This window comes from Rana temporaria, chromosome 11 (genome assembly GCF_905171775.1).
Source record: "Rana temporaria chromosome 11, aRanTem1.1, whole genome shotgun sequence".
Taxonomy (NCBI): Eukaryota; Metazoa; Chordata; class Amphibia; order Anura; family Ranidae; genus Rana; species Rana temporaria.
In genome coordinates, this window is record NC_053499.1 from 163,554,330 (window position 1) to 163,571,829 (window position 17,500).

General features: G+C 47.2%; 1 protein-coding gene across 1 annotated transcript in view; it reads right to left on the bottom strand.

The window, feature by feature from the left end:
- The window catches only part of LOC120917996 (cadherin-1-like), a 69,282-nt gene that overhangs the window by 12,441 nt on the left and 39,341 nt on the right, over nt 1-17,500 (bottom strand). The window contains exons 3-11 of the mRNA XM_040329658.1: nt 14,900-15,108; nt 13,802-13,909; nt 11,274-11,429; nt 9,470-9,614; nt 8,497-8,672; nt 7,405-7,533; nt 5,647-5,829; nt 3,199-3,443; nt 416-558 (exon numbers count right to left, since the gene is read on the bottom strand). Of these exons, the coding sequence (XP_040185592.1) occupies nt 416-558; nt 3,199-3,443; nt 5,647-5,829; nt 7,405-7,533; nt 8,497-8,672; nt 9,470-9,614; nt 11,274-11,429; nt 13,802-13,909; nt 14,900-15,108 (1,494 nt within the window). The remainder of the gene's footprint in view (nt 1-415; nt 559-3,198; nt 3,444-5,646; nt 5,830-7,404; nt 7,534-8,496; nt 8,673-9,469; nt 9,615-11,273; nt 11,430-13,801; nt 13,910-14,899; nt 15,109-17,500) is intronic.

Genomic DNA, 17,500 nt, shown 5'->3' on the forward strand with positions numbered 1-17,500 from the left:
CATCTTGAGAGAAGTTCTGCCCTTTATATATTTATTTCTGGGGATTTTAAAATGTTATAAAGTAAATGAAATGTATAAAAATGTGAGTTGTTTGTAGTTCCGATATAAACCCCCCCCCCCCGGGCTGATGTGGAGCTGAGAATACCAAACTGATAAGACCTTCCATGGCGTTGTGTGGATTTCCTATCACCTTCTATCATGGAGACAATGGTCACCCAGGCAGACGGAGAAGGTGATGATTTGGTGCCACCACCTTGGCAATACTCCCCTTCTCCACAAAGCCGTGTGCCCTCCTGGATGTCCAATGCAGACATTTGTTCCAACCACATAACATGCAGGAAAATCCGATATAAAAACCAACGTCCAGAAACCATCAGATGTCCTCGGAGACATGGGAAACTTGAGGAACACTCACCATTGTCCACAGCCAAGACGATGGCTTTATAAATGTTGTCCTTCACAAACACGGACTCTCGATCTAACTGTCCGTTTCCTGTGATGATTCCATTGTCCGGGTTCACGCTGAGCCACCCGGCCGGGTCATTACCTATCCTATAGCTGCAGGAAAACAGGTAAAAAGTTTGTCATGACCAACGTCTGAGTTTTGTTGATATTTCACGGATCTCTTTATCACAAATCAGATGAAATTTGGACAATTATGCCGCGTACACACCATCGCAATTCCCGACAACAAAAGTTCGATGTGAGCTTTTGGTCGGATATTCCGACCGTGTGTAGGCTCCATCGGACATTTGCTGTCGCAGTTTCCGACAACAAATGTTTGAGAGCTGGTTCTCAATTTTTAAATTTTTTCCGACAACAAAGGTTCTTGTCGTGTGTATCCAATTCTGACGCACAAAAATCCTACGCATGCTCGGAATCATTGTACTTCTCGGCTCATCGTAGTGTTGTACGTCACCGCGGTTTTGTTGTCGGAAATTCTGATCGTGTGTACGCGGCATGAAACTAAATTTGTCACAGTGGCCCAGATTCAAGAAGCAATTGCGCCCGTGTAACCATAAGTTACACGGCGCAATTGCTTACTTGCTCCGGTGTAACGAGTGCTCCTGATTCAGGAACCTCGTTACACCGACTGCAGCCTAAAATCTGCGCGGCATAAGGCACTTATGCCTCGCAGATTTTAGGCTGCATTCTTGTGCTTGCCGCTAGGGGGGCGCTCCCATTGTGATCAGCGTGTAGTATGCATACTACCAACTGATTCACAAGCTTGCGCGGGCCCTGCGCAAGCCAGGTACGGAGTTTCCGTACGGCAACTTTAGCGCAAGGTTGCCCCTTCTAATAGTAGGGGCAGCCAATGCTAAAGTATAGCCGGCCTTCCCGCGCCGTGAAATTTGAATAAGTGTTTGCGTAAGTGATTCGTGAATGGCGCTGGACGCCATTCACGTTCACTTTGAAGCAAATGACGTCCATGCGACGTCATTTGCCACAAATGCACGGCGGGATCATTTAACTTGCGCGCGCTTACGCCGGGCAAATTTGCCGGCGCGCCCTCGCAGTTCACGGAGCTACTGCTCCGTGAATCGAGGGCAGCGCAAAATATTTGCGGGGGCGCAGGGCAAAATCGTTGCCCTGCTCCCCCGCAAATATAGCGCAAGCTATGCTGAATCTGGGCCAGTATATTCTAGAACTTTAAGTCATGACAAAATACAACAACTTTTCCCCTCAGAGATGGAATTGCGCTCAGTGATTCCTCGCTCTATGTCCTCCATTACCTGCTTGCTGACCACCCACAGTGCTTGTACTGCGAATGGCCGGCACAGGCAGGCTGGATCACGTACATGTATGACGTCCAGCCTGCGCAGTACCCGGGGCCTGGTGATTGTAAAATCCCAACCACAATGTCTACAAAAGCTGTTATGAATAAATTCATTGAAAACGGCTGTGTTTCCTATGCTGTGATTGGCCAACAGCTATCACATGGTACCTGGGCCAATCAGATAACCCTGTACCATGTGATTTTTTTTTTTTAATTGGTTGAACTAGATGGACTTATATTAGCTGTAGTCAATCACAGATCACTGCTAATCAAAGCCGTCAACCATTCATGACAGTTGAAAACTTTTCTGTTACAATGATAATCATTGTTTTGATATAAATATATAAGTGAGTACATTATTGATTTCTTTCTGTATATGAAAATGTTTATGATTATTATTATTATTTTGCTGTATTTTACTGGTAAGAAAATATTAATAAAAATGGATAAAAAAAACAAAAAAAACTCCCACACTCCAAAGGCATGCTGGTAGGTTAATTGGCCCAGTATGTATATATGTGTGTACCACTGTGTGTCCCAAGCGTGTCAAGATCCTACGGGGTAAATGACCGCACCAGCCAGAAAGACTCTGGGCCAGATTCAGATAGGTCAGCGGATCTTTAGATCTGATTTACGTTACGCCGCCGCAAGTTTTTGAGGCAAGTGCTTTATTCAGAAAGCACTTGCCTCTAAAGTTGCGGCGGCGTATCGTAAATCCCCCAGCGGAATTCAAATTCCGCGGCTAGGGGGCGTGTAAAATTTAAATCAGGCGCGTCCCCGCGCCGATCGAACAGCGCATGCGCCGTCCGCAAAATTTCCCAGAGTGCATTGCTCCAAATGACATCGCAAGGACGTCATTGGTTTCGACGTTAACGTAAATTACGTCCGGCCGTATTCGCGAACGACTTACACAAACAACGTAAAAAATTCAAAACTCGGCGCGGGAACGACGGCCATACTTAACATAGGATACGCCGCACTTACCCCTCCTATAGCAGGGGTAACTTTCCGCCGGAAAAAGCCAAACGCAAACGACGTAAAAAAAAAAGCGCCGGGCGGTCGTTCGTTTCTGAATCGGCGTAAATGCTCATTTGCATATCCGACGCGTAAAAGATAGGGAAACGCCACCTAGCGGTCGGCCTGGAATTGCAGCCTAAAATCCGACGGTTTAAGTCACTTACACCTGTCGGATCTTAGGGAGATCTATGCGGAACCTGATTCTATGAATCAGCCGCATAGATACGACGGCCGGACTCAGAGATACGCCGGCGTATCTCTTTTCTGAATCCGGCCCACTGGATGCAAAAAAGCGCCTAGAGGCGATTCAGTTTGCATGTGTAGCGCTATACAAGTCATTCACTCACTCAAGATGTAGAAGGTTGTCGGGTTTTAGTGTCGGAAATCTTACAATCACCACTTACGTGATCTTTTGAATCTGCATCTTGTCGGGGTCCTGAGCCGTGTAGGACGCCACCTCTTGGCCGCTCGGCAGATCCTCCCGGACAGTGACATTCTTCACTAGTGGTACGAAGATCGGAGCCTCATTCACATCCTCCACATCCACCATGACGGTGGCGGTAGAAGTTACCAGCGGTACAGAAAATCCGGCTTTGTTGGTGGCCGCTACCAACAGGGTGTATTGTTTCTTCGTCTCAAAGTCCAGTCCCTGCAATCAGGAGGAAATGATTGATTGACGGCTAAACCTCAAAGCCTTATCGCCGATCGATCTCGTGCATCGATTATTATTATTATTATTATTGGGCATTACATAGGCAGGCTCTGCTTCCTGCTTAGAGGATCTAACCAGTGATGTTTTGTATTTTCTTTCATATCCAAATGCAAGTCTACATGTCCAGATGAACATTTATCTGTTTCTGCATCCAATAAAAACTGCCAAAGGAACCCCAACTATACCCAACTATTCCCAACTATTCCCAACTATAGCCAACTATTCCCAACTATACCTATGGAAATGAACCTCAACTGTAACCAATTATACCCAGCTATGCCCAACTATATCCAACTATACCCAACTGTAATCAACTATACCCAACTGTAATCAACTATACCCAACTGTAATCAACTATACCCAACTGTAATCAACTATACCCAACTGTAATCAACTATTCCCAACTATTCCCAACAATACCTATGGAAATGAACCTCAACTGTAACCAACTATACCCAGCTATGCCCAACTATATACAACTATTCCCATGGAAATTTACCCAACCAGAACCCCAACTATACTCAACAATACCCAGCTATACACAAAGATACCCAACTATACTTACCATACACAACTATTCAGAACTATACCTATGGAAATGTACCCCTCCAGACCCCTATCTTTACCCAATTATACTTAACTCTGCCCAACTATAACCAGCTATACCCAACTATTCCCAACTATACCTATGGAAATGAACCTCAACTGTAACCAACTATACCCAGCTATGCCCAACTATATCCAACTATACACAACTATTCCCATGGAAATTTACCCAACAATACCCAGCTATACACAAAGATACCCAACTATACTTACCATACACAACTATTCAGAACAATACCTATGGAAATGTACCCCACCAAACCCCCAACTTTACCCAATTATACTTAACTCTGCCCAACTATAACCAGCTATATCCAACTATACCCAACAATACCTATGGAAATGTACCCAACATAACCCCCTAACTTTTTGCAGCCAATATAAACAGCCAACAGAACCCCAACTATACCAAACTGTAACCAACTATATCCAATTATGCCCAATTTTACCTATGGAAATGCACCCAACCGGAACCCCAACTTTACCTAACTGTAACCAGCTATACACAGCTATGCCCAACTATACCTATGGAAATGCACCCAACTGGAACCCCAACTATACCTAACTGTATCCAGCTATGCCCAACTATATCCAACTATGCCCAACTATATCCAATTATGCCTAACTATACACAACTATTCCCATTGAAATGTACCCAATCAAAACCCCCAACTATACCCAACTGTAACCAACTATACCCAACTACAGTATACCTAAGGAAATGTACCCAACCATAACCTCAGCTCTACTCAACTCTACCCAGCTATACACAACTATTCCCAACTATACCTATGTAAATGTACCCAACCGGACCCCCAACTATACCCAATTATGTCCAACTATACTCAACTATGTCAAACTATGCCCAGTTATATCCAAATATACCCAACTATATCCAACTATACCCATGGAAATGTACCCAAACTGAACCCCAACTATACCCAGCTATATTCAACTATACCCAACTGTGCCCAAATATTCCTATGGAAATGTACCCATCCGAAACCCCAACTATACCCAAATATGTCCAACTATACTCAACTATGCCCAGCTATATCCAAATATATCCAACTATGTCCATATATATCCAACTATACCCATGGAAATGTACCCAACCAGAAACCCCAACCATACCCAACTATACCTATGGAAATGTACCCAACCAAACCCAAACTATACCCATCTGTGCCCAACTATACATATGAAAATTTACCCAACCGAAAACCCCAACTATACCCTTCTATACTCAACTATACCAAACTATTCCCAACTATACCTATGGAAATGCACCTAACCGGATCCCCAACTATATACAATTATACTTAAATCTGCCCAACTATACCCATCTATACCCAACTATACCCATCTATACCCAACTATACCCATCTATACCCAACTATACCCATCTATACCCAACTATACCCATCTATACCCAACTATACCCATCTATACCCATGGAAATTTACTCAATGGATGTCTGGAGTCCAGCTCTACATGAGGACGACTCTTAGTACGGCAACCACATTGAACTCACCTTCACCGTTGTCAGCTGACCCATGTTATCTGGGGTTGTAGTTATACCAAATAGGTTTCCTTCATTGCCTTTAACAATCTTATACACGGCTGTCCAGGCGTCTGTGTTGGGGGTGTCGTCATCTGTGACCGTCAGGAGCGCAACCTCATACCCCACAGCGTTTTCAGGGACCTTCGCTGAGTACTGAAATTAAGAGATCTCATGTCAGAACTACAACATAATGGTCTTCATGAATGTAGAACTATATGTCAGGGCTTCTCCAAAATGGCCTCTGCCCACAAGACCATAACAAAATGGCCTCCGCCCCACAGGACCATAACAAAATGGCCTCCGCCCCACAGGACCATAACTAAATGGCCTCCGCCCCACAGGACCATAACTAAATGGCCTCCGCCCCACAGGACCATAACTAAATGGCCTCCGCCTACAGGACCATAACAAAATGGACTCCTCCTACAAGACTATAACAAAATGGCCCCCACCTACAGAATAGCTTCTGTGTACAAAATTAATATTGAATGGCATTTGTGTAAAAGGCTCCTAGAGGAGGACATGTGGCAGCATCTGAGGAACCTCTAAAATGCAATGGGACCCAAGATTTAGTACACATGACTATGACAAAATGGCTCCTGAGTATAATTATTATTATTATGCATCTAAACCCACTCACAATGTCCTATATTGCCGCTTACAATTCCCCAGATGTGATGTTAGTGTTCATTTTTCAGGTTCTTTTCCCTTCATTTTCTCCTGGCAATTCTGCATTTAATACACTCCCTGTCCCTGGTGGCTACACTCCCTCCTCCGCTGTATCAATGAAAGGAGCCCAGGCTGGACTACAAACATGTCTTCCTCATTTCATCTCCATTACATTGTGGGTGGAGGAGGCAGTAGTGGCCCATCCATTAAGGGCGCATGGGTGCCGCCCTCTCTGTTACGCCACCCCCCTATATGTAAAATGGCCATATCTATGACCGTTGCCGCCCCCTATTCAGGTGTCCAGCCCCTTTTCGGCCACTGGGGGCCTGAATTGCAGCGGCGGGGGTGTTTTTTTGAAGCACATGATTAGAGCCAGAGGCTATAATAGGTTTCAAAAAAGGTGGACTTGGAGTGCAGAGCATTGCGCTCGGAGTCCACCCAGGTGTGTTAGAAAAGAAAATTAATATTTGATTTTCTAACACTGAACCGCCTCTCCACCAATCAGGAAGCGCGGGTATAATACCTGATTGGCTGAATGCACCGGCATTCCTATTGGACGCCTAGTGGAATGGAAGAAGAGATGCACGGGAACCATGAAGGACACAGGAGCCTGACCCGCTGCATATGACGGGCACAATGGCTGCATTTTTTGGGCACAGTGGCTATTGGAGCACCAGTCACCACTGGGAGGAGGGGTCCGTCGTTTACAGAAGGAAGATAACATTGATGGTGGTTTAGGTTCAGCTCACATGAAAGGACATTTCTGGCGAGATCAAGAGGGAATTTTCTGTTCTTGCTGATAGTTCAGAAGGAATGCAGCCACCACATCTGAGGAGGACTGGTAAGCTGCATTATATGACATTTTGTTGTTGGTATCCTCCTGGAAGTCATATGTCTGCACTTCAGGGCCTCAACAAAAGCATAGAAGGGCCACAACAAAATGGCCGCTGTGCAAAACCCGAATAAGGGATATTAAATTCCACTTTAGCAGCTGCTACAACATTGTCCCGGAGTTACACGGAGCGTTACATAATGGCGGAACGCGTGATTCACACTCACCTGAATGGGATCGAATACGGGAGCGTTGTCATTGGCGTCTGTTACGGTGATCACAGCTTTGGCGCTGGTTTCATATCCGGCCCCCTCCTGGTCCGCGGCTTTGATAGTCAGAGTATACACAGGATACAGCTGAGGAGAAAATCATAATAAATATTATGTATCGGAAATACAATCATGGTGTGATCTTCCCTGTCCCTGAAAATACAAAATATCATCAGAAGATCTCCTTCCATTATTATTCCAGCCAGGACTCACCAACAGGGGGCAGCAAAGGGAAGAGACTCCATTGGCCCTTTCAGGCCGACCTAAAGGGCATCAGACAGCTGAGGAAATAATTCACCCGGCAGCCATAACAGATATTGTAACTCGCAGCATACGGGGTGAGGGGTCAATCCCTTACTGGAAATCGCTGTAGTAGACACCATTACTACACCGCTAATACACTGCTACTACTACTACACCACTACTACACAGATAATACACCACTAATACGCTGCTACTACACCGCTTATATACCGCTACTACACCGCTAATACACTGCTACTACTACACAGATAATACACCACTACTACACAGATAATACAGCAGTACTACACCACTACTGGACAGATAATACACCACTAATACGCCGCTACTACACCGCTTATATACCGCTACTACACCGCTAATACACTGCTACTACTACACCACTACTACACAGATAATACACCAGTACTACACCACTAATACACTGCTACTACACCACTATTACACCTCTAATACGATGCTCTCCACTAGCATCTGGTCACTGTGTCTTGCCCAATCATGACCGGTTCTCTTTATTGGACGTCTCCATCCACACCTATCAGTTTAGTTCTAGACAGCTGTCCGTGTTTTCCATCCCTTCCTCCGAATCCCAGAATAAAATCCCCCACTTTCTAGCAGCTGTGTCTCCCGATGATTCCACATTCCGGGGGAATCCATCGCTGGAGGAAGACACCAGTAGCTGTGGAATGGCAGCCATGGTTAGCTGGGACTGTGAGTGGTGGTGGTGGGGATTTCTCACCACCAAAGCTGCAAGAAGATGGAAGAAGATTTCATTCAATCACAAACCTCGCGGTCCAATCCGGCGGTCACAACGCTGATCAGTCCGGAGGCTTGATCGATGGTGAACATTGTAGGGGTTGGTAGAGGGGGATCCTGACCGACGATAGAGTAGGCGAGAATTCCATTATTGGTGTCCTCGGTGTCGTCGGCGTCTTCTGCTGTGACATTCATCACAGGGGTCCCTAAAGGGGGAGGAGAAGAGACATTACAATGGAGGAGGGAGCGCCCATAGTGAGCGGCCATAGTGAGCGGCCATAGCAAGCGCTCATAGTGAGCGCCTATAGCGAGCGCCTATAGCGAGTGCCCATAGTGAGCGCCTATAGCGAGTGCCCATAGTGAGCGGCCATAGTGAGTGCTCATAGTGAGCGCTCATAGTGAGCGCCTATAGCGAGTGCCCATAGTGAGCGCCTATAGCGAGTGCCCATAGTGAGCGGCCATAGCGAGTGCCCATAGTGAGCGGCCATAGTGAGTGCTCATAGTGAGCGGCCATAGTGAGCGCCCATAGTGAGTGCCCATAGTGAGCACCTATAGCGAGCGCCCATAGCGAGCGCATATAGTGAGTGCCCATAGTGAGCGCATATAGTGAGTGCCCATAGTGAGCGCATATAGTGAGTGCCCATAGTGAGTGCCCATAGTGCGTGCCCATAGTGCGTGCCCATAGTGAGCGCATATAGTGAGCGCATATAGTGAGTGCCCATAGTGAGCGCATATAGTGAGCGCCCATAGTGAGTGCCCATAGCGAGCGCCCATCACATGAGAACAAACCCCAAAAGATTGATGAAAAAGCCAAAGGACCACCCAGCTCATCCCCATAGGTCTTGTAGTCAATGTCTAAAAAGAAAAAGAAATGGTGCGGTCCGTGTGGAGCCCCAGTGGACGCCGATCTCCTTTCACGTTGTTCAGGTAAATCTCCACCTCTTCAAAGCCGCCTTCTCCTAATCTAAAAGATCCACTTTAAATTTGAGTCCTGACAACTTACCCGGTTTGGACCCCTCGGTCACTGTGCCTTCAAACACCTGCTGGGTGAAGTACGGACGGTTGTCGTTCTGATCGGTCACTTTAATAATAATCTCAATGGGGTTCTCCACTTGTTGGCCATTTGATGAGACGGCGTAGACCAAGACCTGAAACAAGAAGGAACAATCCGTTATTTTAGAATCGTCTTGTCTGACGTAGAACAGAAACTGGGAGGAAATCTTGTTGTGAACCCAATGACTCGCCCCAAAGGGAACCCATTTTTATCTCTTACCCTGTGATTAGTGAACGCCCAAACAGAGGAAAAAGTTCTGACCCGAACAGTGAACTCCACTGAAGTCTATGAGAGCCGAACATGAGAAATAAAAAGTGCCCAATTTGAAGGCTTATATGCAAGTAATTGCCCATAAAAGGGGTATGGGGGTCCGGGTACTGCCCTGGGGGACTGCCTGGGCTGGGCTCAGCCCTTCCTTCTCTGAGCTGTCCGCTCAGTTGTTGGCTAATTGCCAGCTCCTATCTCTGCTCAGTGACTCCCATGTTGATGATCCTGCTCGTCAGTCCTGCCTACTTAAGCCGTCCAGATCAGATGATCTCTGACTTCGCCTTGGTCAACATCACAGAGACTTAGAGACTTTCACCTGCGTTCCTGTTGAAGAATTTGCTCGGCTGACTTCCTTTCTGGCTCCCGATCCTGCTTGCTGTTCTACTACGTGTATCTCTGGCTCGGTTGACTTTTCGATTCAGTTCCTGAACTCCGGCTATGTTTTGACTACACTTAAATCTGTTTACCTTTTTATTATTTTTATTAAACAAGTGTGAATAAAGTGTACTTCTGTCTTGGTCTGATTCATGGTTCCTGACAGGGACATGTATCAATGCAAAAAACTTTTTTGAAAAACAATGTTTTTTTCAGAAGCAGTAATTTTAAATATGCTTAAAATGGCAAAAATAAAAATTAATAAAAATATAGTGCATAGGGGGGTCCCCTTAGTCTGCCTGTAAAGTGGCACATCTGTACCATGTATAGAACCTGTTGCAGCAAAAATTATATTTCTAATGAAAAGTTCACATATAAATTGACTCGCGGGTGCGATTGCCGACACCCATTGATTCATCAGGGGAAAACCCGCTTTGATATACGAGTGCTTTGAATTACAAGCATTCTTCTGAAACGAATTATGCTCGTAATCCGAGGTACTACTGTATAGGTTAGCAGTAATAAATGAGGACCATGATGTCTTCCAAGAGTTATATAATGGTCTAAAAATTTTAAAGGCAAAAAAGAGGTAAAAATATATTTGATAAAATAATTAAAAATGTAATAAAAAAACTGGTAAGTCACATGACACATTAGTGTATGTAGGCTCAGACAGGGCACAGACCGGCAGGACTCAGACTGGGCACAGACCGGCAGGGCTCAGACTGGGCACAGACAGGCAGGGCTCAGACTGGGCACAGACAGGCAGGGCTCAGACTGGGCACAGACCGGCAGGGCTCAGACTGGGCACAGACCGGCAGGGCTCAGACTGGGCACAGACCGGCAGGGCTCAGACTGGGCACAGACCGGCAGGGCTCAGACTGGGCACAGACCGGCAGGGCTCAGACTGGGCACAGACCGGCAGGGCTCAGACAGGCAGGGCTCAGATTGGGCACAGACAGGCAGGGCTCAGACTGGGCACAGACAGGCAGGGCTCAGACTGGGCACAGACAGGCAGGGCTCAGACTGGGCACAGACAGGCAGGGCTCAGACTGGGCACAGACAGGCAGGGCTCAGAGGTAATCAGTGTTAGAAAAAAATGTTTGCTTACCACATATTTGGGTATAGTCTCTCTGTCCAGAGGTCGGGTCACGTTAAGCCATCCACTAGTCCTCTCAATGATAAAAGTCCCCACGGGCGGAGAGTCGGCCCCTTGGCCTGTGATGCTGTAGAACACAGAAAGTTCGGCGGCCCGGCTGGACTTCACCTGGAGGGAAGCAATATGGGAAATGGGAAGAGTGATACACTTTCATAAAGGCACATAAGTCCCGATTATTTTTTATGGGTGGAGACTCCTTCATTTTCATGATTCTTATCCTTCTGACCACATCATACTTTTATTTTCCTATCTTTCTGATGCCTATGGATGGATATGAAGGATTGCGCCTGAACTGTGACTACACTATACTATATATCCAAAAGTTTGTGGACACCTAACCACAACTTTACTATATGGCCTAAAGCACAGGTGCCAAACACAAGGCCCGCTGGCCGAACCCGGCCCTCCATGCCATTTCATGTGGCCCTCACACCTCTCCTGCAGCTGCAAGAGAGCTCCAGCCCTCCTCTGGTCCTCCTCCAGACCCTTACTTTCTGCTTTCAAGCAATGCATCCAGCTACTTTCCAGCAACAGCATAAGGAAAGGGGGGTGCACTGTGATGTAAGGGAGAGGGGGGGACTCAACTTCTGATGATGGGGGGGCTCTTGACATCTAATGTAAGGGGAGGGGATGCTCTGGAGATCTAATCTTACAGATACAACCGGCCCTTTTGAGGACTATCATAATGCTGATGCGGCCCACCATGAAATTGAGTTTGACACCCCTGGCCTAAAGTATGTGGACCCCCCCTTCAAATTATGGAGTTCAGGCGTTTCCACTGAAGGGTCCCGGTAATCCCCCACCATACAAAGACATTTGTGCTCTTCCAGCCTTGTGGTAATAGTTTGATGAAGACCCTTTTCTGTCCCAGCATGACTGTCCCCTGTGATGTACAAAGCCAGCTCCATAAAGACATGGTGTGACCAGTTTGGTGTGGAGGAACTCCAGTGTCCTGCACAGAGCCCTGACCTCATCCCTACTGATCACCTTTGTGTCTTCTCATCCAACATTAGTACCCGACCTTACAAATGGGCACAAATTCCCACAGCACCCTTCAAGATCTGGGGGAAAGTCTTCCCTGAGGAGTGAAGGTTGTTATAGGCACAGGGGAGGGGGAGGGGAACTGCATAAAGGCATGGTTTGACCAGTCTGGTGTGGAGGAACTCCAGTGTCCTGCACAGAGCCCTGACCTCATCCCTACTGATCACCTCTGTGTCTTCTCATCCAACATTCGTACCCGACCTCACAAATGGGCACAAATTCCCACAGCACCCTTCAAGATCCGGGGGAAAGTCTTCCCTGAGGAGTGAAGGTTGTTATAGGCACAAAGAAGGGGAGGGGGGGGGGGCTGCATAAAGGCATGGTTTGACCAGTTTGGTGTGGAGGAACTCCAGTGTCCTGCACAGAGCCCGGACCTCATCCCTACCGAACACCTTTTGGATGAAGTGGAGTACCAGTTTGGAGACAGGTCTTTTTTCTGGTGCCCAATGTGAGGCCCAACATTAGGATCGGACCTCACAAATGTTGTTTTTACTGAATGGGCAGAACATTCCACAGGCACTCCAAAACCTTGTGGACGGCCTTCCCAGAAGAGTGGGGGGTGTTAAAGTTGTAAATGGGAGACAATTCCATATTATTGCCCATACATTTTATTAAGGAACATCCAAAGTTATATAACCATCATTGTCAACGGTCCTCAAAAATTGGGCCATATAGTCAATGCGCAGTGCGGCACAAGGCCGGCTCTGCCGACACAGGAGGAGGACATGCTGAGCACTCTGTACTAACAACCAATGTGTGGTGTATTCTGTACTAACAACCAATGTGTGGTGTATTCTGTACTAACAACCAATGTGTGGTGTATTCTGTACTAACATCCAATGGGTGGTGTATTCTGTACTAACATCCAATGTGTGGTGTATTCTGTACTAACATCCAATGTGTGGTGTATTCTGTACTAACATCCAATGTGTGGTGTATTCTGTACTAACAACCAATGTGTTTTGTATTCTGTACGGAAGGAGGAAGGAGGAAGGAGGAAGGAGGTTGGAGGTTGGAGGAAGGAGGTTGGAGGAAGGAGGTTGGAGGAAGGAGGTTGGAGGAAGGAGGAAGGAGGAAGGAGGTTGGAGGAAGGAGGAAGGAGGTTGGAGGAAGGAGGTTGGAGGAAGGAGGAAGGAGGAAGGAGGTTGGAGGAAGGAGGAAGGAGGGAGGAAGGAGGTTGGAGGAAGGAGGTTGGAGGAAGGAGGTTGGAGGAAGGAGGTTGGAGGAAGGAGGAAGGAGGAAGGAGGATGGAGGAAGGAGGTTGGAGGAAGGAGGAAGGAGGTTGGAGGAAGGAGGTTGGAGGAAGGAGGAAGGAGGATGGAGGAAGGAGGAAGGAGGTTGGAGGAAGGAGGTTGGAGGAAGGAGGTTGGAGGAAGGAGGAAGGAGGTTGGAGGAAGGAGGTTGGAGGAAGGAGGTTGGAGGAAGGAGGTTGGAGGTACCTGGATGAGCCTTTTGGGAAATGGACCTCTTTCATTTTCAGAGCATTGAATTGGTGGGATGACCCAATCTCTCTTCTGTCTCCGAAGCTCACCTGACGGATGTTCAGCCTGCAGAGAACACAAACAAATAAAACAATCAGTCAATTAAAACTCCAACTAAAAAAACAGATCCACCCGAAGGTGACATTTAATTTAAAAAAAAGGAAGGCCCCCCAAAAACGGCCGCTGCCTCGCAACGTTGCTCACTGGCAGAATTTCTCCTGGCCGGCCAAGGCCTGTTTTACTTTGTTCCAACGCTGGTTCAGTGATTAGAAGAGGAGGGATTTAGGATTTCTCCAATCACAAGCGGGGATTGACATTCCCGGTCAGGACAAGTACTGTGAGTAAAGCGGCGAGGTGGCGGCCTTTTTTGGGGCATCAGATTGGCCCAGGATGGGGTGGCTGTGTCAGTTTTATTCCAGAACACTGTATTGTCCTGGAATAAAGGTGCCCAGGACTGTCCTGGGAAATGCGGGACTGTCCCGGGACACGGGAAATGCTGGACTGTCCCGGGACCCGGGAAATACGGGACTGTCCTGGGAAATACGGGACACATGGTCACCCTACGTACACCCCAACCCCCACAGACATTGTACAGCTAAGGAAGAATATGTTGAGCTTCGATAGGTGCTGTTCAGTCTGGAACTTCCTCGACCAATGGTATTATTGGAGGTAGGAAGAGACGCGGGGGACAGCATGGAAGGAAGACCCCCATCCAGTCTGGAACTTCCTCGACCAATGGTATTATCGGAGGTAGGATGAGACGCGGGGGACAGCATGGAAGGAAGACCCCCATCCAGTCTGGAACTTCCTCGACCAATGGTATTATTAGAGGTAGGAAGAGACGCGGGGGACAGCATGGAAGGAAGACCCCCATCCAGTCTGGAACTTCCTCGACCAATGGTATTATTAGAGGTAGGAAGAGACGCGGGGGACAGCATGGAAGGAAGACCCCCATCCAGTCTGGAACTTCCTCGACCAATGGTATTATTGGAGGTAGGAAGAGACGCGGGGGACAGCATGGAAGGAAGACCCCCATCATTCATACAGGAGACTCACCTGTCTGTGGTGGGGGTGGCGTTTTCTCAGTGTCACGGTGGTCTCAGTGAGAACATTATTCCCCTCCAATGCCACAACACCGAACTCTTTGTGTCCATGAAGCTTTAGATGTTCCTTTACTACGATGGCGCCGTCAGCCTGGACTTCAAAGTGAGAGTCTTTGGATTCATAGCGAACGTTCGTTTTCAGGCCGCAGGTAATGAAGTCCACTGAAAGATAAAAGGGGGGAAGGGGGGTGAGAATTGAGGTCATCCCACCAGGACACGTCGATCATTTCCAATCAATTCTGTATTTTCTCTTCAGATTGTTCCATTCACTGCAATGAATATCGTGTAGAACTGCAATCAGGATTTCATATTAAAGGTAATCCTAAGAACAAACTTTTTCTTCCCCTTTTACCTCTTGGATAGAGAGGGTAAGGAGGGGTTAGGCCTCTGTCAGGCTTTTATTGCTATCTGTGTCCCTGCTGTAGAGACCCCCCCCCCCCGACCTGTATGTCCCCGGGGGAAGGGAAGTCTCCAGGACAGGAAATAAAAACAAATCTCCCCAACAAGCCCCTCCTCCCCCTGTATAGTATCTGACCTGTATAACACAGGGGGCAGAGAAGTGAGGGGTCAACCAAATGATTACACTTGTCACCAGAACAGGAATAGGGGGGGGGGGGGGGTCCATCTGCTCTCACTTTGGGGAGATTTCCTGTAATTTTCTGTTACGTCTCAGGGACAGGAAATTAAGAGAAATCTCCCCAACAAGACCAAAACAAAAATCAAGAACCCCCCCCCCCCAGAAATAAAAACAAAACTTTTGATATACAGCGACTTAAAGTCTTACTAAAGATTCAATTTTTATTTTACCTCCACTGTGCAGCTAGTTCTGCACAGAGTGGCCCCATCCTCCTCTTCTGGGGTCCCACGGTGGCTGTCTTGGCTCCTCCCTGCAAGAGCTAACCCCCCCTCTGGGAAGCTCTCTCCAGAGGGGGTTACCTTGCGGGCGCGCTCCCGTGTCATACACTTGGCATCCATAGACACCGAGTGCATGACTCGGCCCCGCTGCCCAGCGGCCACATCATTGGATTTGATTGACAGCAGCGGGATCCAATGGCTGCGCTGCTATCAATCTATCCAATAATGGAGCCGATCGGCCATGGAGAGAACGACGGGGGATCGCGCTCTTGGAAATTCGGGGCTCAGGGGGGGGCAAGACACTGCAAGGTGTTTTTTCACATTAATGCATAGGATGCACAAAGGTTTACAAAGGTTGACGCCGACGTGTGCGTCATTGACGTAAAGTCGTATTCAAGAACGACTTAGTAAAAACGACGTACCTGATGGGAAAAGACGACGCGGACCCGACGCCATACTTAACATGGCCTATGTGGGACTGGCGTAAGGTTACCCCTCATATAGCAGGGGTAACCTTACGCTTACGCAAACGACGGTTACGCGACGCGATTTCGTTCGGGAATCGGCGTATCAGGCTCATTTGCATAAACAAATGAGACCTGAACGTAAACGCCACCTAGCGGCCGGCGGCGAATTACATTTAGGATCCGACGGTGTAAGTGACTTACACTAGTCGGATCCTAGCCTAAATCCGGCTTATCTTGTTTTGTGAATACAAAACAATGATACGCCGGCGGGAAATTCGATTTACGCCGGTGTATCTGTAGATACCCCGGCGTAACTTGTTTGAGAATATGGTCCAGAAAGACTGAGAACTTTGCAAGTGCAGTCGCTCTCTGCAGGGGGCGTGCGGACCAAAGATTAGTAAATGAGGGGAAGCTTCACTTTGCAAAGAATACCCAATCACAAGCAAGGAAAGTAATAAAACACTAAAACAGCGATTTGTCTGGCACGTGATTGGATGATGGAAGTCAGCAGAGCTTCCCCATATTTATTCATCTCTGAAGCAACTGCTCTTGCAAAGTGCTCAGTCTATTTGCTTTTAGTAAATCAACCCCAATGTCTCTAGAGTTGTTACATAGTTACATTGTATCTCCCATAGTGAGGGTGAAAAAAGACACAAGCCCCCCCTCTGTGTGATGAGATGTCAGTGTTACATTGTATCTCTCTGTATGTTGTGCTCATTCAGGTGAATATCTAATACAGTAATACCTTGGTTTGAGAGTAACTTGGTTTGAGAGCGTTTTGCAAGACAAGAAAAATGTTTTAATAAATTTTGCCTTGATATACAAGCGATGTCTTGATATAAGAGCAGCGTCATGTCACAACCGAGTATAAAAGAGAAGAAAGGCTCCTCCTCTAAGTGTAGCAATATGGTTACATGTAATGAAGGGACAACATTTAGCAACTTATTGCTACACTTAGAGGCGGAGCCTCTCTTCTCTTTTATACTCTGTATAAAAAATGCTTTGATATACAAGTGCTTTGGATTACAAGCATGTTTCTGGAATGAATTATCCTCGCAATCCGAGGTTTTACTGTAGTTTTTTTAAACTATCGATGCCCCTCCCCCGATGAGACCACCGCCTGTGGAAGGGAATTCCACATCCTTGCCGCTCTTACAGTAAAGAACCCTCTACATCGGGGATAAGCAATTAGCGGACCTCCAGCTGTTGCCAAACTACAAGTCCCATCATGC